Raw genomic sequence first — 27,665 nt, forward strand, 5'->3', positions numbered from 1 at the left:
ATGGACATATTTTCCATTTGTTTATACTGAAAATACAATTAACTTCTCCATAATTTAAAAATCTTTTTTAAAAATTGATTCCAGTTTGTAAATTGACATCAAAAGGAGCTCTGTTACCAAGTATTTTTTTCAACTACCTCCCTTACTACCAGGCTGGGCTGACTTGTGCACCTAAGAAGATGAAGGTTCTGATATGCATCACTGGCTGGGGAAATCTGTATTTCTTCATAGCTAACACATCTCTTTTCAAAAAGTTCCCAGAAGCTTCATTGCATCCTAGATCTCTGCCTGTTATGCCTGTGCTTCTCTCATATTTGACCAAAATTGCTCAGGTGGTCAAAATGTTATCACAAACAGGTGTAGCCCTACAATGTTATCAACATCCTGTTTCCACAGGAAGCCAGGCTGAAAAAAAGCACTTTTAAACACAGGTTTGGCATGGAACTTCTATTACTGTTGTTCCCTACATTTTAATGAATCCTACTCTTTCTCCTCCCATCTTTATTTCTGTGCTTAATTAGGAGTTATTACCGTTTTCAGCTTCAGGTTTTCTGCTGCAGACTCATTGAAGGAGATTCCTTTCAGAAAATGGGATCCAATCTGGACAGGGACAGTGGGCAGCTCACACTGGATGGGCTGAGGTGGAGTTTGTCTCCTTCCTGTTTGCTGAGCTTCAGCTTCACTGCAACAGCCCTGCAGCACAGAACAGATCAAACAGAAGAAATGAAGACATCAGAAAATCCTAACAAGGGTCCAAGGTTTGTGTGCTTTAAGCACCCTTCTCAAGGTGAGGAGGGATGAAAGAGAGCAGGCTTAGCAGATCCTACCTGAAGACTTGCTTCAATTGCTTTTGGGTTCAAGTGGAAGCCAGCCTTCATTGCATACTCACAATGACCCAAGCTCTCCAGAGCCACCTTGTAAGCCTGAGATTAAAGAGAAAGTTGAGATAGCACAGGTGTATCAGCAAGGAAGCAAGCACACAGTCACTGTGTCTGGGTACAGCCAGGGACTGGAACAAGGATTGACCCCACTCAGTTCTGGGGCATACACACATTTATCATGTCACACTGCAAAGCTGCAATTCCCAAACACCTCTGAGCTGCCTGTGGTACACAATTCTGCAGGAGCACACTCCTTCCCTATTTCACTCCCTGACCCCCTGACTGTACTACATGCACATGAAAGCAGCAGACTTGAAAAAGCACCTGCAAAGCACTGTCAATTTTCATGTTTAGCTCTTTGAGCTGATGTTCAGGGATGGCCACACTCTGGGAGCAGAAAAGCTGCTGAACTTCAATTCCTGCCAAACATCCATCGCAGCCTCTTTCTCGCAGTCGAGATGTGGCCTGCAATGTAAAATAAAAATCCAGGGTGAGGAGGGTCAGCATTAAACCAGGTCAGGCTTAATTAAATTTCAAAAAACAACAAAAAAAGCCCACAGACTTTAAAATCTTCTACAGGAGATGAGAAGCAGCACCTGGGGGGAAGGACCTGGAGGAGACTTTATTATAACTTACTCAACTTCTCCTGCCACTTTGGAAGCAGAACTGATGTAACCTGTATAGCACACGGGTGTTGGCAAGCACTTGGGCTCAGCATTGTTTGCTGTTACTATTTCAGCTCCCTGTCAGGACCAGGATCCTGTTACACAGCCCACAGCACGGCTGTGGTTACCTGAGGACAGACTTGTAACTCCAACACAAACAGAAAATCTGTTAAATCAGGTGTACAAACACTCCTGTGCTCACAGGATGATACAAGTTCATAAAGCTGTGGGTGATTACTGTGGTGCAATTTGAGAAGTGCCACACAATGCTAAAATCAGCAAGAAAATAGCTTTGTGTAGTATCATTGTGAAAAACAAGAAATAAGCCAAATGTCTACTTTTAGCTGTAAATCCTACATCATTGAGAGGGTAAAGCAAATAGATCTGGGTTATTTTCCAGTCTAGGAAGGAGTCTTACTCTAAAGGAGGATGTCCAAATTGGGGGCTTCTGGTACTACAGCCAATGGACAGACAGGGGCTCACCTGACAGACAGAATTACTGCATTTCCCAAGGTAAACCTTAAGGAGCAAAACCAGTTTTGAGCTGCTGACAAACAATCACCTTAAACTTCACTCTGAAGCAGCAGTGCTCTCCTGCCAGAGAGGCTGATCTTATAGGAAAACAGTGGATTGCCTTCCACTCCAAAGGAAAAAATTGGCCAAGATTTCAGTATTTCCAATCCCCTTCTATCAAAATTATTTATATTAGTCTATCTAATTATGAGAGAGAGATTTTATTTATTTAGAAACCACATATTTTTCTTATGCTGTCCTGATACCCTACACAAATACTCCAAATCAGTAATTTCAGTCAATCAGAACTTGAGAAGTTCTTCTCTTGTTATTTTGGAACTATGGAGAATCTGTATTTTATCTCTCTCCTCCCCATGTATGTTTAATGCAGAGTTTGATTAGTACAACACTTGTACAAAACTATTTTGCAATACAGGTTTTGTATTTCTGAAAAACAGAAACAGGTGAAGTGGGTTGCTCAACAGGTAAAAAATAAAGTTAAGGCCCTTGATTCTGTCTCCACAGAATTTAACCACAGTTTAAATAAATTTGATAGCAATTGCAGGGCATTTCTAGAAACTGTAGTAGCTTTTAGAAGCTAAATACATGACACATAAAATTAACTACTTTCATGCCAAAGAAGTACAGCTATACCAGGATTATACCTGTGGCAATTATCTGTAACACACCTAAAGCACTCCCAAATCCCTATTTTATCCAGTGAAATAAATTTATGCTGCAGTAAAAATCACAAATAATCTCTCTGCATCCATGTAATTCATTTGCTTTCCTGTACCTTGCAGATGTCAGTGATAAATGGAGACCTGGACAAGATTTCTACTCAGGATGAGTCACAAGCCACGTGGGCCAAATGAGACTGCACAAGCACATGCTCCAAGTCATGTGGATTTAGGGAGAACACCCACTCTGGGTCTGAGGCCATTCTGATCTATCAGTCTCCAGGCTTCAGCAGTGCCAGGGAAAGCAGAAAACCTCAGAAAACTGAATGTCTTTATAAAGTGCTGGTTTTGGCTGGCAAAGTAAGGATTCTAGAGATGACAGGTGTTTGTGAAAGCACAGGGCCAGAGAGTGGCACAGTGAACTAACATGGGTCACATTCCAACCATGGATGGATCAAGCAACATCAAGCTTAACAGCATTGAAGACAAAAATGTTAAAAATTACCACAAAGATTTTCAAGTATAGAATAGAATTTGTGCTCAAAATTTGAGAGAAACAGACATTATCTAGATTTTGCTCTGTTTTCACAAAGACTTGAGGTTTTTATTTTTAATTCTCTCAGTCTGCCCTATTTGATAACAAAAATATGTTTGCACTGTGTGTGTGCTCTTTATGTACAACAAAGAAAACTTTACACTGGGCAAAGACATACAACCATCACAGGAGTAAAATGAGTTTCAGTGTCTGAAACCAAGTGTGCCACGTTCCCCCCTCCAAATGCAGCATGTCTTTAAAATCAGGTATTTTTTTCCTTTGTCAGGACACCCAGGCTGACTTTAGGTTTCACTGAATCCACTGTGCTTACAGCAAGCCCTCCATACCTCTGCTGCTCCTCTCCATGATCTTATTGCATCTTCCAGCTCATTTGTGGGGTTTATATTTGAGGCTCCAGTCCCACTAAGGTTCTTCCTCTCCTGAGCTACAGCTTCAGCAAAGCAGGAATGTGCCACTGGCTGGACTTTCTGCAAAGCTTGGGACAGGAATTGGAAGTGGACCTGCATCACTGTCAAGAAACATCGCCCAAGTACCTGTGGGAACAAACAAACCAGCTTCAAGCACATAGAAGAGCTCATGGAAGTTTCCCTTCTTCCTTTTTGTTTGGTGTTTGGGGTAAGGAACTATGTTAAACCCTGATTTTTAAAATTAAAATAATGCTTCAGATTGTAAGAAACGTATGATATTTAACCATTTACTTAAAATAATAAGTGAGCATTAGTTTCTATGAATGAATGGGACACCAGAATAATTCTGAGTGATTTTTAATTCTATACTCAAGTTCTGACTACTTGAGGAATGAAAAGCTTGCTCAGTTACTTTGCAAAATCAAGCACAAAAATGGGAATAGCATATTATCACAGGGACCAAGTCAACACCAAAACCCACCTGCACAAAGGCCTGGCTGAATTTCTGATAAAAACCCAAACCAGCAACAACAAAACAAGAATCATTTTAAAACATTACCATCAAATGTAGGAGCTGGCCAGCAGTTCACCCCAGGCAGAGCTGTACTGGGCAGGTAGTGGCATCAGCAGCCTTGGGCCCATAACCCCAAAGCTGAAATGCCCAAGGGTGACACAAGGGCCTTGGGGACACTGCAATGGCTCCTGCCACGCTCCCAGCAGGGCAGGCAGGGCAGGCAGCAGGAGATGCCACCCCCATCCCTCTCACTGTGCCAGGGACACTCGGCCACCTCGGGCACCACCAGCACAGCAGAGCTGCTGTGCCACAGGACCTGGGGCAAGAACAGCAGGGCCAGCAGCCAGGGACACCCAGGGACACCCAGGGACACCCAGGGACACCATGCAGCGCCAGGGCTCCAGCAGGAACTGCTCCATCTGCCCCAGGCCACGCTCCCTGGGCAGGGAAAAGCCGACAAGTGTAGAACCAGGGAGCTGCAGAGAAAGGAGGATTCTCCACATCACTGTAGAAGGTATTTAAAAGCTATTCAAAGTGTTTCTTTTATGGAGTTTAGCACACAAAACCTTTAAAATGTTTATTTGACTTTGATTTATTAAAAAAGACTCCACTTGAATTCCATTTTAGGAATAATTCATAAAATACACAGATAATGTACAAAGCCATAGTGCCTTGGAGCCATTAAATCATCTGCCTTATTTTAAGCTACATTCTTCTGGAATAAAACTATTCAGACACAATGTATCTTCCTGGCAGGACTCCCCAGTCCCACCACCAGTTAAATGCATTTACTATCTACTTCAGAAGAACCAGTGGTGGCAATGCTTTTTTCCACTGCATCCAGACTCCTTTTGACATTCCATTCTGGTTCAATCACTTCCCTTCTTTGTACAAGGCATAAAATTAAACATTTTTGGTACTTTGACTGACCTCTGAAAGTGGAGCTTGCCTTATTTAAAAAAAACAAGTCATCAAATGATAAAATGAAGAAAACTCCAACTTCCCTGGGTACGAGATTAGAAAGATTGAAAAGAAAAGTGCAGGAAGAGGCAACTGGTGAAGTGAATTATTTCTGTGTAGGAAGAATGCAGTTCTCAGGGGAAGATGAAACTAGCACTCATTAGGAATTTCAAGCTGATTAAATTTCAAAGAATATTTAAGGTAAAAAGGTTGAAGCTTCCCCAGCCTGGGAATAATGCTCAAAATAAACAAATTATTTAGGTTTTAAGTGGCAGCACAAAACATTCCTACTAGTGAGGATAACTAGTAACATCTGCTTTACTGAACTTTTATTTTGTTTGAAAAAAATCCATTTCAGCCTTCCTCCAAAATGGGTAAGGATCAACTTAAACTGCTTCACTATCAAAGTGGTGGAGGATTTTTGCACTGCTAAACATTCCCTTTGGATGGATGGTAGATGTCAAAATGATTTTAAAGCTTTAAAGAGTTCACTTGGGCAGATTTTCTGCCAAAGAGCCCCAACTTTGCCCCATCCAACCTCCCCCACCAGGGCTGGGCTCTGACCCCTGTGAGAGCAGCCAGGGAACCTCTGCACAGCCCTGAGCAGCATCAGCACATGGATGCAGCTCTCCACACTCACTCACACCACCAGGTCTTCTTCCAGTTTATCTGCCCCACTTTCCCATGCAGAAGTGTGTGACTGTCCCCCTTCAGACCAGAATAAACCACCCCTCCAACCTGTGCAGGAACCCAAGCTGAACTGGAACCATCTCAGGTGTCAACCACTGAGATTTCCTTGGGAGTGCTGATGTTTCCTTCATTTCTTAGATTGATTTATATTGCAGCATGAGGTCTTCAGCTTTCAAACCTTTTGTCCCACAGAGCACAGCTCCATCACCTGTGTCAGGCAGGACAGCTTTTGTCAGCTTTTGTCCCAGCAGAGCCTCCCTGAAGGAATCCCTGGGAGTTCTGGTTCCCCCCCAATGGGAGCACCAGGTGAGATGAGGAGTTAAATTGCCCTGTCCCACTCTATCCTCCCAACGAGGGCACAGTCAGCTCTGGAATAGTGCACTGGACAAAGGGGACACAAAATTGCAGTTTCATTGCAAACAAGGATGCCATACAAACCGCCTGGCAAGAAAATCTGGTACAACAGATTCCTTCAAAGAGAGCACTACCAGTAATAAAGCAGCAAATAGCAAGTGTCAGTCCCCCACACTTGATACAAACACTGGCTTGCAGCTCTCCAAGTGCCATTTTATGCAGTAAAACTTTCTTCTTTTTTTTCCCCTTTTTTTGGCTATTTCCTTAAACAAGAATTTGCAAGAAGCCAAACACCACAACAGAATTATTCAGTGCTTTCCCCTAAGTGTCCTTGGTGGCACAGCCTGGCTGCCACTGAACTGGGGTGTCCCATTATGAGCCAACAACCTTCCTGTACATTACCAGAACTGGGCAGATTATTCATTTTCACTACCCAGCAGTTCCAGAGAGTGACCTCATGAACAGAACACCTCCAAGGGAAGGCTCAGTCCTGCCCATGGGCTGGAATCACCTGCAGGCTGAACTAGATTCCAGCAGAAGCTGCAAGACTTGGGAAACCCAACAGACTCATTTCTTCCAGCAGTGCCCCTGAAAGCCACTCATGATAATCTGATATTGGCAGTTACTGAAGTGGTCACCATCATTTAGCAGAAAAACAATTACTGTGAAGCATTTTCAAAATAAAGAACAGCAATTAAAATGTAAGACAAAATATTTTTTTTGCTACCAATAGTTCCTCAACACAGAAGAGTCTGGAGCCAATCCCTGAAAATCCCAGGAAAGAAAAATTTTTAAATGTTTCAATTTGGCCTTACAATGTTTGCTAAGGAAAGCTTATATTTAATATTTACTCAGATATTTTTGTCTCACAAGATTCTTGTTCAAAAAAAATCTTCGGCTATTTTTTACACATAAAAGCCAAAAATTATCTGCATTTAATACAAAACAGAGCACCCAAGAATATACCTGGTGCCCATCCTTTTGTACAGGAAGGCAACATGGACATTCCTCTCATTACTACCACTTCTAAGACAATACACAAGCCTTGTGTAACTAAAAGTAATTCTGTATAATTTGCAGTACTGAGGCTTCTGCAAAGCTTCACACGAGATGGAGAAATAGACTTACTTTTACCAGCTTTACTCCTCCCTATGGATTTGCTTTGATGCTTTTATTAACAGAAGTGGAGTTCCTGCATTCCCCCAGCTGACAAACAGATATGGAAAACACCCTCTCATTTACCCTGATTTCCAAGCTGTTCCTCACCCATACAGGCACAGAATACCCAAGAATTCAAAGGTGTTTGAAAGGGGAAGAGAAAAAGAAGAAAACAAAAATTAGCATTTGCATTTCTGAAAATAAGAAACCTTGGGAAACTCCATCTGCCACCACACTTTGATCAAGAGAAGTCACCTTCTCACACAGCCTGGCAGACAGTTCTGAACTAGCAAGCTTTGTTCTAAGTAACAATAAATAAATTAAAAACTTCACAATAAATAAATTAAAAGCTTCATCCTGTGGTGCTATAGTCCAGGGTGCACAACAGTTTTCAGTCCAAATTCAAGTCAGTTTTATTCACCAAAACTGAAGTTCTCTTGATATTGCCCTCCCTGGGGGCAGAGCAAGTAAATAAAGACTTGTGGCACCTGGGAAAAGCCACAGCTCTCTGCTTGGACTTCTCATTCCTCCCCAAAACCACAGCCTGTGTTAAGCCAGGTTTAGGAAAGCTGCATTTTCCTTAGCTGGGCTCACACACAGAAAGCCTCATTCTCACGTCCTTCTCATGAATTTGGGGTTCTGCCCCACTGCACCCCGAATGACACCTCACCTCCCCCTGTTTCTGTGACACCAAACAGGAGCCCCTGCAGAGCCTTTCTTGGGCTCCTGCTGAGGAGCTGCCCCTCAGGGGCTTCACCCCCTCCCAATTCTCTCCCAGAGCTGTGAGTTCTTTCAGTCACCCACTAGAGAAGCTGACAAAGCAAATTCAGATACACCTGTACTGGTATTTTCCAGGGGAACAATTCCACTGCCTCACACTCTTCCCCCATCACTTCCCTGTTCAGTAAACTCTGATGAAGTCAGGCAAGCCCTTTATGTTTTTCTGCTTACATTGTGAGTTTTTTAATCCTGCTGGCAGTTTTATGAAATGTTAACTTCTCTATCCACCAGGGGAAAAAAAAGCAAACCACTTTTAGAATTGGAATTTCAGCATCAACAGCTGAGTTTTCAAATCCCAGAAAAGCACAGTGGGAGAGACTCTCACCAGGTCACCCTTCTGTCCCTAACAAGGAGAAATTTCACCTAGGTCAGTTTTGCCAGAGGCAGGTTTAACCTGTTCTGTCAGCTCTGCTCCCTACCCTTTGTAGCAATCCACATCAGTGCTCCACTAACATTACAAAGGATTTCCACAGCATCTAATGTGAATCTTTCCCTCTGAAATTTAAGTTCCTTGCTCCACCTTACATGACATGAAGAACAGACACTGACATGTTCTGGCAGCTTCTCTCATACCTGAGCAATTTTAATTTTCCTTCTCAGCCTCCTCTTCTGTAGAGTCCATCTTTTCAATCTGTCCTCCAGGTCCTATGTCCTGGATGTCTGACTCTTGCTCCACTCCTTTGGCTCCCTGTTTCTCCAAGTGCACCTGCACTGCTGTGTTTAAGGCCTTAATAACCAGTGAAGAGTTCAGTGCTCAGTTCATGGCTCTTGCAGGTCAGGGGTGTGTTAAATACATGGTAAATGTCTCTTTGCACAACAGCAGCAGTGATTTACTATTTCCAACTGCACAACACTGACTCTTATCCAACACATGACTCCCACGAGCCCTAGGACTGCTCTCCAGAACTGCTGCCCAGTGGGCTCCACTCCTGAGGCTGAAATAGTCTATTTAAATATTGCAACATTCATCTTTCCCCTCAGAATTCCATCCCAACTGCAAAACTCATTTGGCCAAGATTATTTTTAGTTCAGCAGGTCTCCCAGCATACTTGTATCTTGTCCTACAAACAAATATGTTCCTGTACTGGCCAAGGTCCATTTCAACAGTGAGCATCTGCTGCTCCTTGGGCACAACCACCCAACCCCTGTGCCTGCAGAATTCACTCATCCACAGCCCTGAGTGACCACGGAACAACCATGGGAGTCACTGTCAAATCCCTACATCCTGCAGCTGCTTAAGCCAAAGCAGAGCACACCACTTCTCTCATTATACACAAGTGCCCATAAATCTCACATATTGACTTTTTTCAAAGCCACGTGCAAGATGCAGTTTTAATTAAGAAAAGACAACAGCAAAGTGTGATAAGAAGTGGTGGAGCAGCCCAAGAGGTGCAGCAGGAAGGCCCAGGGGCAGCTGCTCTGCTGCCACCCCCACCAGGGAGCTGCTGGGCAGGGGAGGGGGCACTGCAGGGGCACACAGAGCCCAGAACAGGGGTTAGGCCTGGCCAGGTAAAGCTGGGACCAAAGCAAGTTTCTCTGCCTTTAGGCTGGCAGGACATGCACCCCCTGCCACAAACACTGCTCTGCTCCTCAGCTCCTGCTGAGCAAACCCTCCCTGCACTGCACAGGGCAGAGCCTGCAGCATCTCTGCCTGCCCATGTGACAAAAGCAGCTCTACTGATGGCTCCAACACTTGGAAGGACAGCGCTTCCAAACCCACAAAAACCCCTAGAAGACATCTAATGCTTCATATACCTTTGCTTTTTTAATTCAGAAAGCCTTTCAGCACATCTATTATAAAGATGATTAATTACATAAACTCACTCTTTTTTATATACATTGCTATAGCTTTAAAGAGTGATGTTATTTATTGGATTGTCTTTAAAAATGCCAGCCTACAGAAGACATTTATAGGAAATATATAGCCTATCTTCATTCTGTATCAAGTATACAACACTGAGAACTGTAGCACACAACTGCAGGGAGAGCTGACTGACAAATTGCACCTTCCCTAAGGACTCCATCTGGAAGTGGTGCAGTTAGAGAAAGCAGATAATGCCTGACAGGCACAAACATTCACTCTTCCAAAGCTACCTGAAACCTGAATCAAAACCAAGAGAACTTAAAGCAGGTTTTCCATTCAGGATATGGTTCTGAAGGAATAACTCTGCAGATTGCTGCAAAGTGAAGAAATGTGTCAAAACACAAGGAGCTACTTAAAACTGCAGGGATTTATCTGTGACTATCACTTGACACTGCCTGCTAGGTAACACATTTACTGGAGGAGAAATACCCAGACCTTCCCAGGCAGGCACAGCAGAAAACTGAGGATCCTCTCTGAATCTTGATTCTTGGGTGCTCACTGCCAGCATATGAACATTGTAGCAAAGGCATACAAATTTCTACATCACTCATCTCTCACACAGTGTGTTATTTTCCTCTCACAACAGCTCAAAAAGACAAAAATATCCTAAAGAGCGATAAAATCACTCTTTAGTCAACGAATATGTAGTTTTACTGAAACACTGATGACAATATGCTACTCCCATGTGCTCAGGTTTCTCCCTGTATTATCCATTCTGAGGGAAGTGTAGGCTGATTCAGAATATGATGGCATAACAGTTTTAGAAACGTCAGCTAACAAACTAGAAAATGGTTTAAAACTTTTGTCTAGTTGGTTCTTCTACAGAAATACCTACGAAATACCCAATTTAACATAGATGGAGGTCAGATCTCACAAATGACTTAGTACTTTCTTAGCATGTAAGAAATGAAGAGTTTCTTTTTCCACCAGCATTACCCACAAATACACAGCAAGGTGGAGAAAGCTTTTGGTGTAGAGAAGGGATTTCGAAGAGAAATCCAGTTAAGAAGGCAGGATGTGCAAAACAGCATCCTCCGAGGTAACCTACCTCAATGTCTTGTAGGCTGAACTCTTTTTGATCTTTGAAGTTTGCAGCTCCTGCACTCAGTTCCATCAGCATTTTTGCTATTTCTGGTTTTATTGCTGCTGTGAGTCGACTGGCCGCTTCCATGACATGTTCCTGCACGTCTTTCAGTTGCATAGCTGCCTTGGAGTAGTGCGAGTTCCTGAACACGCTGCTGAAAAGGTCCGTGAGGAAAGTGCTCGTTCGGCAGAAGACGTTGAGCGCATCCAGGTATTTGGAGATTCCCTGCTGGATGTCTGCGATGGGAGTGGTGTGGGAGGCGGGGTGGGAGCAGCCGCCCGCAGCAGCCGGGGACACCAGGGGGGTGCTGGGGGACGCCAGCGGGGCGCTCAGGGTCCTGCCCAGCTCGGGCATTTGGTACTGCTGGTGTTGCTGCACCTTCTGCTTGGACCCGCCAAGCAAAAAGCGCCGCTTATAGTCCATTTTGCTTTCTTGTGCACTGCAGCAATACATAAGTGAGTGCTTGTCCAGAGAGTTCTCAAATTAACAATCACTTGTCAAATTCCTTCCTCGGGTATCTATGTACAGTAACAGCGCAGGACTGTGTACACAGGTTTCACAAAAGGCATTTCAGAAAGGCGAGCGTCTGTATAATCTGTATCAGCAGTGGGAACGGCAGCAGATCTGCTGACTCCGTGCTTTCAATGTTGGGTGCAGCCCTGCTGCAGTTATAAACTGTACTCAAAAAGCAAGCCCAAGTATCTCAGTAATGCTCTGTCCCTTGTGTGGTATCCCCTCTGCAGGCAGAAGAGCCGGCTGGAGCAGAGAAGCGATCGCCTACGAGTTCTTCACGAGAGCAACATTGTCCCTTGCTGTTGCATCTACAAAAGTTAATTTTGTCAATGCAAGTAATAGTTTTAGAAGCAATACCTTAATACAATTCTCCCATTAGTAGTATCAGGAAAAGTGGAGAAAACCACCGATCAACAGCGATTATAAAAGCAGTGCAGGGGCTCTTTCCTTGAAAAAGCAAATCCTTATGTCAGCAGATCAAATATCTTCAAATGTCTTGACAGATCCAGTCTGCCAACTCAGTTTACTTGTAGTGTCTCTTCTTAATATTGGAGGGGGAAAAAAAAATCTGGACTGTTTACAGAAGACTTTGCAAGTATAAGCTATTAAAAACTAGAGTGTTTGTTATTGCAAGCCTTCTTCCCCTTTCCCTGTTTGTTGAGGTAGTTGTTTCCGTTGTAACTTCAAGAAGTGGTGCTTCCAGACTGCGTTTGCCCTCAATTGCAGACTCAGAACAAAAATGCACAAATGTATTTGTAAGGCCTCTAGGTCATTTCCTGTGAAGGGAAAAAAAAAAAAAAGTTATACATCAGAGAACAATGAGAAGGTTTGAAAATTTAACTCCTGCAGGGTCCCAGTTCACATTTCTGAGCACACACTGTCAGCAACACCCAAGATCCAAAGGGAGAGAGCTGCACTGAGTTTAAAAGGCTGTGAGAAGCCAGTGTCATCCTGCTGCTAAACTCAACACTGGGATATTTTCTTGTTAATTCTTTCATTGTAGGCTGTCAAACTTGAGAATCTGCTTAATCCCCAGTGCAACTCTTGCACAGTTAAGAACACTGAAAGGTTATTACTGCAGAGCTCAAGGGCCGTTAATCACATTTTCTAATCTTATCCTTTAAAAATAATTTAAAAATTAAATCAATTAAAACTTTTTTCCATGCACCATAATTTATTGCAGAACTTCCCATTTATTTTAATAGTTTACTAAGTCAACAGATACAGGTCCCTAAGTTTTTATTTAGTACAACAACAGACAAATCTGCCTAATCCTATCTGAGCTTAGCTGAGGAATGCAACATTCATGTCCCATTCCAGTGTGATGGGCTGGCAGCATCTCTCATACACAAGGTGGTACACGAGGAACAACTGCCTAAGAATCTGACTGCACACATCAAAGTAGGGAGGAAATACAACTTGTGTACTGCCCTGCTCCTACTGAGCAGTGGGACAGGGACGAGACGGAGCACGAGGTGTTCAATACCAGACACTCAAACGGTGTCAGAAAATATCAGAAGGATACAACTCCTCCCATCAATTTGCCCAGTCTTAGCTCCAGTCACACTTCAGGCCACTCTCTCCCTCTCCTACATACACCACACTTGATTCTATCAAACAAGGACATCCTTTTCCTGACTGCAGCAATTGCTATGTCAAAGGCATTTGGAAGAATAATCCAGGAACCCTTTCATTTAACAATAAAATATTCCTTTAGCTATTATATTAGAGCAATGAAATCTGTAGTAATATTGTCAGAATGGTTGGGGAAGAAAAATTTGATTTTTAGTCAAAATTTCTTATTTCCATCTGTCTGAACATACACAATATTCATTCATTCATTCATTCATTCATTCATTCATTCATTCATTCCCATTTTTGCACACATGTAGGATACAAGCATCCCACAGATAAAGAAGAAGGCAAGACACAGCAGGACAAAACATCCAGAGCTGGGTAGTCTCATCCCCACTAAAACAACAGGGCACTAGTTTTTCAGGAAATCATTGCTGCAAATGGTTCTGTTTCAGAGATCCAGAGCAAATATTCCTTTGTATTGGCACTTTTTAAAACCTAAAACTCAAAGAAACTCCCATATGCATTTCAGCATCCTTTAAGTACTCCAAGCTGACTACTTACCTCCCTAACTACTTCTCCCAATATTCTCACTGAATGTGTCAAAATGCAAGAAACTCATTAAAATCATAATTTTCTAGGAAGTCTTGATGTCACATGCACAGCTGAAAGTAATTTTCTCCTTGTTTTACAAGTTATGGTATCTTACAGTGGAGAGCATGATTAAACTGGTTTCCTTGATTGCACATAAATGTAGATGGAATAAGAGAGTTGGTGAATTTAAATGCAACATATAAGTAAATTAGTGATTGTTTTTCCTATGGAGACATGAAATTTCTCATTGCAGAGGAAGTTAAGAAATGATGATGAAAGAAAAAACTAAGAAGGAAGGGTTTTCAAGCTCTAGGGTACTGATTTAGAAGAAATTATCAGAGATGCACCTCAGCTCAGTGCTTGTGAGTACACACAGAGCCTTTCAGGATCAAACACACTGAACTCATCTGGAATGGTCAGATATTTAGCCATGACATAAACCCGCTGCATCCTAAAAGAACACAAATGCAATGAATAGGAAAATAATGGTGGCTTCATATTTTCTACAGTTATAAACAAAAATGACAAGTCATTGTGTTTTACTTCTAGACAATTTTGTAGTCAAACTTGCATGTACTTACTCAATTCTTCAGCTTCAAAATTCCCATGTAATAAAACCTACACAGAAGCTTAAAGAGGACAGCTTGTATCTTCAGCTGATATTTATTCAGAGAGAGGAAAGCTGCACGCCCCAACACCAGACATGTGTCTGAATACAACGTCTGAAACTTTATAATGAGCTCTCTGACAAGCTACATACAAAATAAACGTTCCTCCTTTTGCATCTTCTCCTGAAAAAGTGAAGCACAGAAGGTTCCCACGCTCTCCTTCCCTTCCCCACTGCTTTTGGTGTGTGCACTAAATGTGAGGGCTCCACACTGAACTGCAGGGACTTCAGGCCAATCTACCTCTTGCCACTTTAGAGGGAAAAAGTAACCAAGGGTTCCTTCCAGTGATACAGGAACAGCATGTTGTCACCCAAAACATAACCTTCAGCTTATACTTCATTTTGTGGAAAACAGAAATACTCACAGAAACCAGGTGAAGGAACTCCCAAGAAAGTTACCATACCACACAAAAAGGTATTTGAGTCCTTCCTTTATGTAATCAAAACCAAAACAGTGCTGTTCAGGTACTAGTGAAGACTGTAATAGAACTAATATATAATATAAACCCAGCTCCACACTGAACACTGCCCTGCTTGGCAAAACACTACTGGGAAAGCCCAACATGCTGTTTGCATTCTCACTTCAAGGAGTTAATGCCAAAGTTAAGGAACCGCTACGAGTTTGAACTGTTTGAACTTCCAGAGAATCAGCTGCACAAGCTCCTCTAAAAATGGCCCCATTTGCATAGAGGAAACAGAAATTGCAGGAAAATGAGTGTAAATGCAAATCTGTTTGCTAATTTTTTTTAACATAGCATCCAAATATTTTTGCTTAGGTACTTCCCAGAAAAATGTCTTTTCCTAACTTCACCAGTCACAAGAGATACAAATAAACAGGGAAGACTTTCAGACAAGTGGAATTAGGTACCCCTCAGTTTGTTTTGGACCAGCATGAGGAGTCCAATCCCCCATCTGTCCTGTTTGGGATTACCCTGCTAAAAGAGAATGCAACTTTTCCCCTAAATCAACACAAGAAACTGAGCAGAAGAACCTTTAAAAAAGGTTCTGACCTCAAATTTAAAAACTGGCAAAAGTTTACCTTCAGTTGATGTTCCTTATGGATTCTGTTGTCCTTCCAGAGAATATGCAATAAAACACAGAAGAGTAAGATAGTCCAAAACACCTGAGCCAACTTTTTGAATGTAACTCTTCATGCTATTTCATGCTGGTTTTAGATGAGACACAGATTCCAAATCTCAGGATGAACTCAACACCGCACCCACCATTTAAGTAAAACAAACTAAATCTAATTAATGTTCAAAAAAAAGCTAACTCCAAAGAAGAGAAGCCAGAGCAGCCAGATTGCTTACCCAGGAAAAGCCTGAACAAACAAACCCACGGTGAGGCCAAAAGGCCAGGAAGCTGCCAGAGCCAAGGGCCTCCTGTCAAAAACACACAGAAGCCTCTCTGACATTTAGAGATACAAATGTGGTGCAAATCCAAAAGTCACTCCACAAGGAGAAGTGGCATTCCACCATCACAGGTTCCTGCCACTAACGTGTACATCCCACCCCTCACCTGGCCAGGCCACCTCATGTCCAGATGTGAATACCTTAAAGCAAAGATATTCCAAATGGTCCTTAACACCTGCCCAGCAAACTGGGAGCAGGAGGGCAAGGGAAACCCGTACACCACTTCCTGGGGACTGCTCAGCGTCCCTCTGTCCCCAGCACAGCTGGCTCAGCGCTGGAAGAGAGACCAGGCAACAACACTTTGTGTGTGGGCATCCAGCTGCAGAGAGGCAGGGAAAGCACGGCCAGGAAGGATGGGGGGCACAGAGCAGCCAGGGGGTCACAGGCAGCACCCCACTGTCACGGGCTGCACCCCACTGTCACAGGCACAGCACCCCCCTGTCACGGGCATAGCACCCCACTGTCACAGGCAGAGCACCCCACTGTCACGGGCACAGCACCCCCCTGTCACGGGCATAGCACCCCACTGTCACGGGCACAGCACCCCACTGTCACGGGCACAGCACCCCACTGTCACGGGCACAGCACCCCACTGTCACGGGCACAGCACCCCGCTGTCACGGGCACAGCACCCCGCTGTCACGGGCACAGCACCCCGCTGTCACGGGCACAGCACCCCACTGTCACGGGCAGAGCACCCCACTGTCACAGGCTGCACCCCACTGTCACGGGCACAGCACCCCACTGTCACGGGCTGCACCCCACTGTCACGGGCACAGCACCCCACTGTCACAGGCATAGCACCCCACTGTCACGGGCGCAGCACCCCACTGTCACAGGCATAGCACCCCACTGTCACGGGCGCAGCACCCCACTGTCATGGGCATAGCACCCCGCTGTCACGGGCACAGCACCCCACTGTCACGGGCACAGCACCCCACTGTCACGGGCATAGCACCCCACTGTCACGGGCGCAGCACCCCACTGTCATGGGCACAGCACCCCACTGTCACGGGCACAGCACCCCGCTGTCACGGGCACAGCACCCCGCTGGCCAGGGGGGCAGGAGGGCAGCCCAGAGCCCTGGGTGTGCAGCTCCACAGCAGCAGTGTGGTTTGGAAGCACAGGCATCACTGAGCCAGGAGAAGGGGAAGGAGGCCCAGGAGGGCCCTGGCAGAGGGCAGCAGCCGTGCCCAGGTGAGCCACAGGCAGCCTGCATCCCCAGGAACAGCAGGGCTGGGGAGGGGCACTGGAACCTTCCTGCTCCTCCTGCTGCACGGCTCACTGAGTGCAGGCATCAACACAAGGGGACTGAGACATGTGGTGGGAGCTACTCCAAGTAAACTTCTCAGGATCCTCATAAATGATCAGGTTAAAAAAACCAGTCAGGTATCCCCAACTACTTTTCGGGAGCTATTTTAAGACAGGCATCACATTTTTAACTGGAAGTTGATTGATTTTACACTCTTCCAAACTGAAGATGGATTACATGTACAAAACATATCTGGTCAAAAATAGTAGAAATTGGAATTTGAAATTACTAGAAATTGGAATTGGTCTGGAATTGAATCCCAGACCAAGGATTCCATATAAAAAGAAGTTCTAATTTCAGCCACAAATCTCAACCTAATAAATTAAATTCTGACTTTGACTGCAACTTCTCTACTACTCTCATCAATACACCACATCTATTATTATTAAAACTGCCACAGGAATGGCCCCTGTCTAATATATTCAATCCATGCATGAAGAACAAACACATCAAATGAAATGTATGTGGGCTTTTAAAATTTGTTTTCATTTTCAAACACTGTTGTGAACACAAAACTTTTCAGAATAATACAAGAGCTGAAACTACGTTTCAAAAATGAACAAGAAGAGCCACCTCCAAGTAACGCTGGCTGGCAGAAAATATGCATCCACCTCTGACAGCAACCAGTTATACTGCACCTGGAATTTCTTACCAACACATCATAAATACTCAAAGCATGCAAATGCTTTTATAGGGGTTGACAAGTATTGATTATCTTCAGTAGCAGAGCAAAGGAGGCTCAGGGTTTTTCCAGACTCACTCCCACAGCTGGCAGGATGCAGGCACAGGACAAGAGCCCCAGCAGCCCAGGAATGGCAGCAGGGAGAGGACTCTCCTCCCCCAACCTCAACTGCTTCTGGGCTGGAGCTACAGACCCAGGATGGAAAACCAGCTCTGCTTTCCAAGGCTTTCTAATGGGGTGTGCTGCAGCCTCCAGGAGACCCAGGCACCTCCTGGATGGGCTTTTTAATTTGGGGGTTTTTTGTCACCCAAGTTGTAAAAATCTCCTATTAGAGGAGGATGGAGGAAATACACCATTATACCAAAATCATTTTAGTTCTTGTTAGCTCATGAATTGCTCATTGGGATTCCTTTTTGGCTGCTTGCCCAGAACAGTTGGAGGAAAAAAACCAAACCAAAACAAAAAAGTAGTCAAGCGAATCCTTAGTGAATCCATGAAGCTCCTGTTGGGCACATCCTTCTCCCAGGGTGTCCCATTCCCAGGGTGTCCCAGCTCATCTGAGCCCACCCTTCCAGCTCCCTGGGGACAGAGGGGTGCCAGCAGCCACCCTGGCCCTGGCCCCATTCCTCCCTGCCCCAGCTGGAGCCCCAGCTCCCAGGGAGCTCCACAGGGCCTGTGCAGTTAGCACAGTTCAACTCGAATCAAACTGAGCACCTCAAATTTCCAAATTATTTTTATTAATTTGGAACCTGCTCTCACTTAGCAGCAAAGCAATTACCAACCAAAGCACTGCACTGAGATCTGTTAAACCAACAACCCGGCTCTATTAACTCAAAAGACCAATTTCACTGATGATGTATCTACCTAGCATTTACAGACAGTCTCTGAACTAATTTATTATGCTTTTGTCTGGAGTTTTCTTCCCTTCAAAATGACACTCCTTAAAGCAAAGACAGTAAATTGTTTGTGCTTATTTCTGTCTTCTGCATCTGCACTGAACAATCCTGTCAGGATGCATTTCTGTTATGTGCCCAAAACAACAAGCAAAGACAAAAATATGTCTGTGTCCTGCCCAAAAAATCCAAATAACTAAAAATTCTGTCATGAAAACCACTCAGAAATAGAGAACTAAAAAAGGCTGAAGAACATCAGATTTGGAGAGTTAGGTAAGTACTGAGGGTCCTGCCTGCCCAGCACTAGAGCACCTCACTTCCTTCAGACAAAAACCCAATAAACCCGTGTAACTACACTCCCTAAAAGATACACACACAATGTAGGTGTCCCTCAGTCAGATTCAGACTTGCCAGCCCAGTGAACTGGATTTTTCCAAGGCAGAGCCTACAGTCCCTCAGGAGACTTCTTGCATTTTGTTTGAAGTAAAACACAAAACACTTGAAATAGCACAAACTCAAGTCTCAGCAGTAAGACATGACAGCAAAAGGAAAAGCTGGTGAAAGGAATGTGTTAAATCAGAGCTTCTTTCAGCCTTGTGTGCCTCAGCCAATGTCAAAAATAGACGCCTGTGTCAGATCAGGATCACTGCTTCAACCCTCCCTTGGCAATAGGTGCTTATGTTACCTATTCTGAACACAGAACCAGCTCCCTTTTGAAAACAGAAAGAAAATAATGCCCACTCTCTTGGGAGACAGCCTAACAAAGCCCCTGCACACAGCAAGAGAAATTCCACACATGACTGTCAGCCAGGGGAGACTCCATCTCCCATCTCCCAAAAGGGTGCACTCACCACCACCCTCCCCCAGCAGAGCTGGAAAATGTGCTGGGATGAGGAAAAACTTTGTGGGACCAGACTGAGAACAAGCATAAGCAGCACAAATTTCTGTAGAAAAGGCAGAGCTCTGCCTCCCAGAACAGCTCACCTACAGAATTCTTTGATTCTACAGGACTGCTCAGGAAGAGACACCTGTGCACATGGACAGCCATCCCTGGGAAAATAAACTTCCCTTCCAAGCAGAGGCAAAAACTGCAGGAAGGGTTTCAACCCAGGGACAGTCAGTTGACATTTTCTAGAAAATCCTGAGATTAAATTAACATGTTCCTGTAAATGATCTTTTTAGGCCACAGATTCATTTCCTGCTGAAAGGAAGTCAGGAAGGAAAGGTTGAGCTAGAGAAATATTCAATGAAGCATATGTGGAACAGGAATATTACTTGGTCAGGCTCATGCACACTGGTCCAGTTATGGCCACCTGAGACGATTCCCAAGTCTCTTTTTGCACCCCCACCCATCACATCACATCCACATTTTGAGTCCTTCTAAGCAGAAGCCACCCACAATTCTTCTTCACCCTGTCACTCCTGATTACTGTATTCAAAAGTATAAACACAGAGTCTAGGATGGTGTTTTCTTTTTAAAACTTCACTGAAAAAACAAGCATTTAAAAAATAAATTTAATTGTTTCTCAGTTGTGTACTGAAAACTCCAAAAATCACCATTTTCCAAGTTCATGCAGAAAACCAGCTTTCACGTGGGGGGGGGTGAACACAATACAATAAAAAACAGTAAAAAAAAAGTCCAATACTAAACCATCCTACATTTTCATCAGGTTACAGTAGACATCTTAAACCTCTGGGCTCACTTCAGTAATGAACTTAGGCACATGTTTAGTTCCAGGTCCAGTTAGTGGTGTCTCCCACACAGTCAGGTGAGAGTTAAACTCCTTGTTACACCATCAATTGCAGCTTTCCAGCACAAGCAAATGTCTTATTTCATTTTCAGTAACTGGGAAGAGATGTTTTCAATACACATTTTAAGATCCATGCTAGAAATTTCTACTAAAATTTGTTAAAGAGGTTTAGGAAATCACTTTGAAGAGCTTAGTTACTGCTGAGTCAGTGCAGATCAAGAAACCAGGCAGAAGGCTCCACGTAGAGCTTTATTCTCATCAGCTTAAAAGGATTTGTCCATGGACTCAAACACAGCAGAAAAAGAAAAATGGGAATAATTCCCACTCTTTGACCAAGCACACAGAGAAATAAATGGAAGACATTCTTCCACACGTCTTCTTTCAACAGTCAGGTTCTTCTGAGGAAGCTTGCATTGTCTTGAACAAATCACACCTTCACAAGATTTGGAAAGACAAGTGGGAATAAGAACCCAGGTCAATACTACACTCCTCAGGCATGACATACTGCATGCTCTAACACATTTTATATATATATATACACACACACAAGATTAATTAGGGATAAATTTATCAACTCATACATGGAAAAATAATCCAAACATCACACAAGAAGCGATGGGCTCTGGTCTGATCATTACCATTGAGGACAGTGATCTCAGAGCTACAGCTGACTGGGTTTGCTAAACATCAGCCTGATGCTGAATGGCAGAGTCAGAATAGAGCAAGAAGGGAACAGCCCTGCTGGCAGAGCCAGACACATGCCACTGCATAAATCCATGCTTTACCCACACTTCCAGCTTAGTGTGCAGTTCTGGTCTCTCATCCCCCTCCCTGCCAGGGGGGCTCACTTGTGTTCCTGAACAGTCTGACCACAGGCTCAGGAAACCCCAGGTGCAGCAAGGTGCTGAGGACAGTTTGAAATCAGTATTGCCCACAAATTCACCCTGCTCTTGCCTTTCCCTACAAATCCATTTATAGCCTCCAAGGGATAAAATAAAGGAGGTTGAGGTGGATCCATTTTGGAGCCTGAATCAGCCACTTTGACTTTGTCACTCTCTCCACCCCCAGCAGCACTGAAGGCAGAGAACAGTCCCAACGACAGAAGTGCCACAAGGACACACTGTTTACAACTCCTCTGCAAACAGAAACATTTCCTCATCCCAGCTCAGCTGTTCCCTCTCAGACTTGCAGCCCTTCTGCTGCTCCTGCAAACACAGATCCCACATTTCAGAAATGCCCCAGGACTTGCACTTCCCAGCACACACACACGTCTGAATTTTCCCACTGAAAGAAATATCCCTAAGCCAAACTGTTTTAAAGAGTTTGTGAGCTATACAGCTTTAAAAAAGCCAAACTCAGAGTAACTTCAGTAGGCATTTAAATTATTTTAGCAGTGTTAGATAAAAGTAGTATTTCAAGGCAGAGAAAATTATAGATCATCCACACATTTAAAGCTCTTCTATGAAGAAGGAAGTTCTGAGTACTAGAAACATGAGACAGATTATGTACAGCAAATCCTGTAAAGCCTGTATGTGATTTTTTTTTTGCCTGTTTGCAGCAAGGATGATGAAAGCTTTCAAAACATTTGGAGTAACTCAACACCAACAATCTTTCCTCACCCAAATTACTATGCTGCTCCTGAATTCTCAACACTTGCCACAGAATTCATCTACAACATTCTCGATACCAGACTACATCAAAGCAATGAAAAAACCCTACAAATGCACTTCCTTAGCTAGATTAAATGTACTAATCCCAACCCCCTTGGACAAATGAAGTGGCATACCAGCATGTACTATCTAGCACAAGGAAACTATTCTCTTTTTCATTTAATAACTGTTAGTACAAACACTCCTTTGTGACTGAAATTAAAACCTAATCCAATATTTACCAATATTTATTCCCTTCAGTACAGAGTAGAAGCTTTATCTTAATGCTCTCCCAACTCATTCATTAAAAGTCTCCTACTTGAGAAGTATTAAGTATTCTGAAATGATATTAATTTAATTTCCAAAACTAAAGAACAGGAGTCCACATCAGAAAAACTGACACCAGCACATCCCCTCAGTGCCACAGGACAGTTGCAGCCATGGGGTTTTGCTGTCTGTGCACACAGAGATTCTGTCTCCACAGCACAGCTCCTGTCCCAGGAACAGCCTTTCCAAATGCTTTATGGGCTCGCTGTATTTGAGCAGCAGTAAATTCGTCACTGAACAGCTGGAGTTTTGCCCAGGAAAACAAACTATATTCTACACTGAAGAGAGAGACACGATGATTACGCCTTTCATATCCCTCTCATGTTGAAAATTATGGAATTACCAGAAAACTGTAATCATGAAAATGTTAAACTAAGGAGAATGTATTTTTACAGCAAATGAACATAATTATGTTTACCATATTTGGGCCCAAAGCTGGCTGGCAATTCAGTCTGTATATAGACAGCAGTATCTGATTCACTGTCACAGGATATGAATAAACCAGAGCAATCCAGTGTGAATTACAGTCTCCCTCCCCATAACAAAACCAAACATCAGTGTGTACATAATACTATAAAAGCATAATACTACTGTAAATAGCAATTCCATAAATAGTAGTAGCTGAGTAGTTTTCACTTTAATTCTAGAAATCATTCTTGAACTGGACTTCTGTAACAGGAGACTTTTGGTACTGTCAAAATGCTTTATTTCTAACAAATCTAGGGTTTGTAATATATTATCACATGTAGAGCTAATCTCTGTAGCTGATGAAGGAACAGTGGTGACAAAGTAATTTGAGATCATAAAGATTAGCAAAGTAGGAGCAGTAGCATGCATACTTCATAACCTTTCCTCATTTTTTCTGATCAAAAAAGCTGCTTGTGTGTCCTGGGCACAGAATTCACCTCCTCATTAAGACCAGAATTTTTAAAGCTTAATTAAATATAGATGAAATTTTTAAAATAGCCCTAACTCATCTTGCATAGCTGGGGCCAAAATAGGATTAGTTATAAGATCAAATATAGCACCCTTCCAGTTTATAAATCTCTAATACAAATTCAAAGGAAAAGACAGAGCCCAAACCTGCCACCTGCAACATTTCCCCCTTTGAGACCACCCAGAGCTTAGTGCTTATCTAGCTGTCCTGCCTGCTTTACACAGCAGACAACTGAAAAAATCCTTCCCCTAAGAGCTGCTCAACCCTCTGCAAGCGCTGTTAGCAGCTGGTTCAGGCACAAGCTCTGGGCACAGAGGGATCCTCTGCCCTGCCCCAGCCAAGGCCACAGCAGCAGCAGCAGCTCCCAGCACTGAGATCCAGATTCCAGTGCCCTCCATTAGCTGCTCCAGTAATCCCACCTGCTATTTCAGTCCACACAATCATTTGTTGCCTTTCATCCACACAACGCAAATGCCAAAATAAGCCACAGGTCAGCATCAAAAAGCTGCATGCTGAGGAACTCTGCAGCAGCCCTGGGTCTCCATCCACTCCTTACACAGAGAAAGCTGTAAGAAATTTCTCTCTTCAAAAGCAATTGTTACCTGGGATTTACATTTTATATGCTTTTCCTATGAAGACTAGCTTGGTTAAATTTATTTTCCTCTTATTAAGAAAAGCAAGCATTTTAATATTTTAACAATTGCTTTGCTGCTTCTTTCAAATCAGAGTTAACATTTTTAAAAACAAAGTTAATTTCTTTCAATACAAATAAATTTACACGTTTGGAAAATAAATCTGGTGTAGATGCTACCAAGGAATATAAATAACTTCCCCCAAGAGCTCTTTGCTAACAAATGCATACACGGAATTCTGCTGGCACTCTGCTCCCTCCCGGCCCTGAGCTCTGCAGTAACCATACAGCAGGGAAAGGCACACAGCAGTCACACTGATGTGCACAGAAATACTGATGGAATGGGATTTTTGCCCTTAAAAAAACCTGCCTTGTTCTTAGGTTGAAAATTATTCACCAAAGAACTCTCAAATATTTCCCAATAAAATCATCAGTAGTTAAATAATTATCAATCCTAATCTACAACATATAAAACACAGTCACACCACTTTACCATGTCCTGAAATTAAAAGTACAGAGAGTTTTATATAAACAACTAAGCCCTCAATCATGGGCATGATTTGTCACCAGGTTATGTGCCAAATATTTCTGCACTGGGTTGTGCAAGAACTCTTTTGTGCAGCAGAGGATACAATGGGATATTTATGCTGGTATAATGCATTTTGAAAGAGAAACAAATGTAATGTCTTAATCCATAAAACAAATTAACACAATGGGATTGATCTATGCAGTAGAAATACAACATCCAGAGGCAAACCTGGAGACTTAAACTTTGATTATTGGCTCTTTCTGAAACCTCAGGTGTGTTCCCCCTGAAGCAGCAGGTCCCAACAGTGGCACACACCCAAGTGGAAGATCCCAAGCCCACACCTAACCAAAGACATGCTAGGGCACCTCTCCATACTCCTTAAAAGAGCTGGATTTTGTTCACAAACTAAGACAGGACAGAAACATTTAAATTTGTAAGTGGCATCTTCTGATGTGTGAATTATACTTAAAATTTATTAGCAACATGAAAGACTAAGCTTCAGTTAAATGATATTTAGGTGACTCAAGCCATGCTGACACTCCTTCCCAGCAGCTTTTATTGACAAAGGGCTTTTCTGCTGCCCTAACAGTGACACAGGAAAGTTCTGCCAGCCACGAGACATTGCAAAGATGCCAAATACATTTAAGCAATGTCTCAATACCAGCTGATGCATCGACCATGGATTTGGCCAGGCACCTTCCAAACACATTTCCCCAGTATCAGGTTTAGAGCAAGTGACCTTTTCAGCACCAGGACAGTCTGTGCTGGTGCCAGGACCCCCCCCTCTGGTACCAAGCACTGCCCATGACTAATCTGGCACCAGCAAGGAGAAGGCTACAATGCACAAGGCTCAGCATCAGGGCAATTCCTCAGCCTGGCAACTCCTATTGTGTGGATTACTACAAACTCCCCCAGGCACCATTTTTAGCCACTGCTGGATTTCCTCCCTTCTCCCATCCCCCAGCCAGGCTCCAAACCTTGAAGTAACCTTGTTCTGTTCCCCCCCCAGAGACAGCTCCATGCCTGAAACATAACCTCTAATCTTATTTTCTATTTCTAGCATACAATTCCCGACCCTTATCCCAATTTTTTAAATTAAATATCCTCCACACTGCACACTCTGCTTCCGACAGTCAGGACAGAGCATGGAGTATGTCAGAATTTATAGCCATATGTTTCTTGTTGAGGACAATTTAACATTGCTTTTAAGAGCATTAGAAACAATGTATTTATACAATATAGGTTTAAAGCTTTCTCTGGTAAAGATATTAAACACTGCTGTCAGTACTCCACTGCAAAGAAACAGCTTAATTTGTTGGAAGGTTTATCTAAAGACCTTAAAATACAACAGATCTGCACTTCAGGGCAGTTTGCAATGCAGAGCATTAACTTCCAGCAATTATTCATACTTGAGAGACTATCTATGGACATTAGGTTTAAAGTCCTACAAATCACAGGGGTTTGTTACAAAATCTCATCTGACACCATCTATTTATGAGAACTTTGCTTAAACTTGTTTGGGTTTTTGCAATGACAAAATATGTTGTTTGTTTGCCATTGATTCTGTAACTTTTGTTAAACAAAGGCAATTAAAAGTGCCCTACTGGACCAGACACCCATCTAGGCCACAATGGCAGTGGTCAAGATCTCCACTTTGAATGAATGACCACTATCCATAACCCCCTTTCCTATTTTTACCAATTATACTCCATCTGTACAGTTGCTAGGGCAAATGTTTTTCCATGAACAAATTCTCCCACAAAAGCACTTTGATACAGAACAGCTTCCAGAGGAATGAAAAAAGGTTCCTCTGTCTCTGAAGTGCTGAAAAACAAGAAGTTTCCAGGACACATCCCAAGCCTGGAGGTTGCAGCCTGACATGGCCAGGAGCTGCCAAGAGGTACAAGCAGGTCTGGGTTTGCACCAGCCATGCTGAGCACACCTCTGCTTATCCCAAAATGAGGATTGCAGCCCCAGGAGCACCCCAGGAGTGAGGGGAGCTGGGCACTGCTGAGCCAGGGCTGTGCTCACCCAACCTGCTCCCTGCCCCTTAGGGAGCACCCTCACTGACCTGAGGGCAAAAGGGAATTCCCAGGGACCCCCACCCCAAAACACAACACACCAAGAGAGCAGCAAGTTTGTCAGAACAAGGCCAGCTATACTGATATGACTTGATTAATCAGAGAATTAGCCAGCTTAGGATGCTAACAGCAAAGAAATTGCCACTAGCCCTTCACAAAATTACTTTCCAAATTGTATTTCAGACATGAACAGTTACATGACAACTTGACCACAGAAGCAAAATTAAGAAAGAGGAATGATCCTTGAACCGTGACATTAGGTGTTATGACACAATATGTTAATTTTTTTACATATACACCTCATCAATGTGCTTGACAATCAATATGGGTTGTTTCACACCATTTTGCACAGGCAGTTCTAGTAAACACCATCAGTTTGTTCTACTTCTCTCTCCCACTCCTTCAGCTTCCATCCTATTCTCAGCAGGGCATCATTTGAATTTCTTACCAGCTCCACACAAATCCAACAGTGTAAGTGGGAGGACTGCCTCCAGCAATTAGGAATAGAAGTAGATAAGTGAACACATACCAGACTAGAGAAAATCAAGTGTGAGAACTTCTTAAGGTAGCAGAGGTAGATTTTGGAATGGACTGAAAAACAACAGAGAAACTGTGCAGTCAAGAGGCACCTCATTAACATATTTATCCACCACTGGGTATCATGAAACAAAAGTTATCACTGACAGGAGCAGCCCATGAGATTCATTCCTAGGTGACTCCTGGGGGATAACAATACTTTCTTTCTTAAAAAAAAAAAAAAAAAAAAAAAGATAAAATTACACTGTCAACATAAAGAAATACAAGTCAGGACTGCCTCATCCCTCAGCAAAAACAAGATGTTATAAACCCATATTCTGAATGGTAGCTTCATTGAGTCTTAAGGGTCAACATTTGAAAACTTCTTTACCACACTTCAAAATGAGGACTCAAAGCATCCTAAAAAACCTCACTGAGATTCTCATGTCAATGAATGACAGCCACAAAAATTTATCATGCCACTAGGAAA

General features: G+C 43.2%; 1 protein-coding gene across 6 annotated transcripts in view; it reads right to left on the bottom strand.

Annotated features, from left to right (window-relative positions):
• Positions 1–27,665, bottom strand: part of GARRE1 (granule associated Rac and RHOG effector 1) — a 57,372-nt gene that overhangs the window by 16,274 nt on the left and 13,433 nt on the right. For 5 of the 6 annotated variants that reach the window (XM_084215106.1, XM_084215110.1, XM_084215109.1 and 2 more), the window contains 5 exons: positions 11,071–12,395; positions 3,622–3,828; positions 1,206–1,346; positions 828–923; positions 532–693 (listed from right to left, as the gene is read on the bottom strand). In XM_084215106.1, the coding sequence (XP_084071232.1) occupies positions 532–693; positions 828–923; positions 1,206–1,346; positions 3,622–3,828; positions 11,071–11,559 (1,095 nt within the window). In that variant the 5' untranslated portion in view covers positions 11,560–12,395. Of the gene's footprint in view, positions 1–531; positions 694–827; positions 924–1,205; positions 1,347–3,621; positions 3,829–8,731; positions 8,882–11,070; positions 12,396–27,665 lie in introns of those variants that run through there. The other variant, XM_084215111.1, reaches the window with a different exon arrangement.

This window comes from Fringilla coelebs (genome assembly GCF_963513975.1).
Source record: "Fringilla coelebs genome assembly, chromosome: 14".
Taxonomy (NCBI): Eukaryota; Metazoa; Chordata; class Aves; order Passeriformes; family Fringillidae; genus Fringilla; species Fringilla coelebs.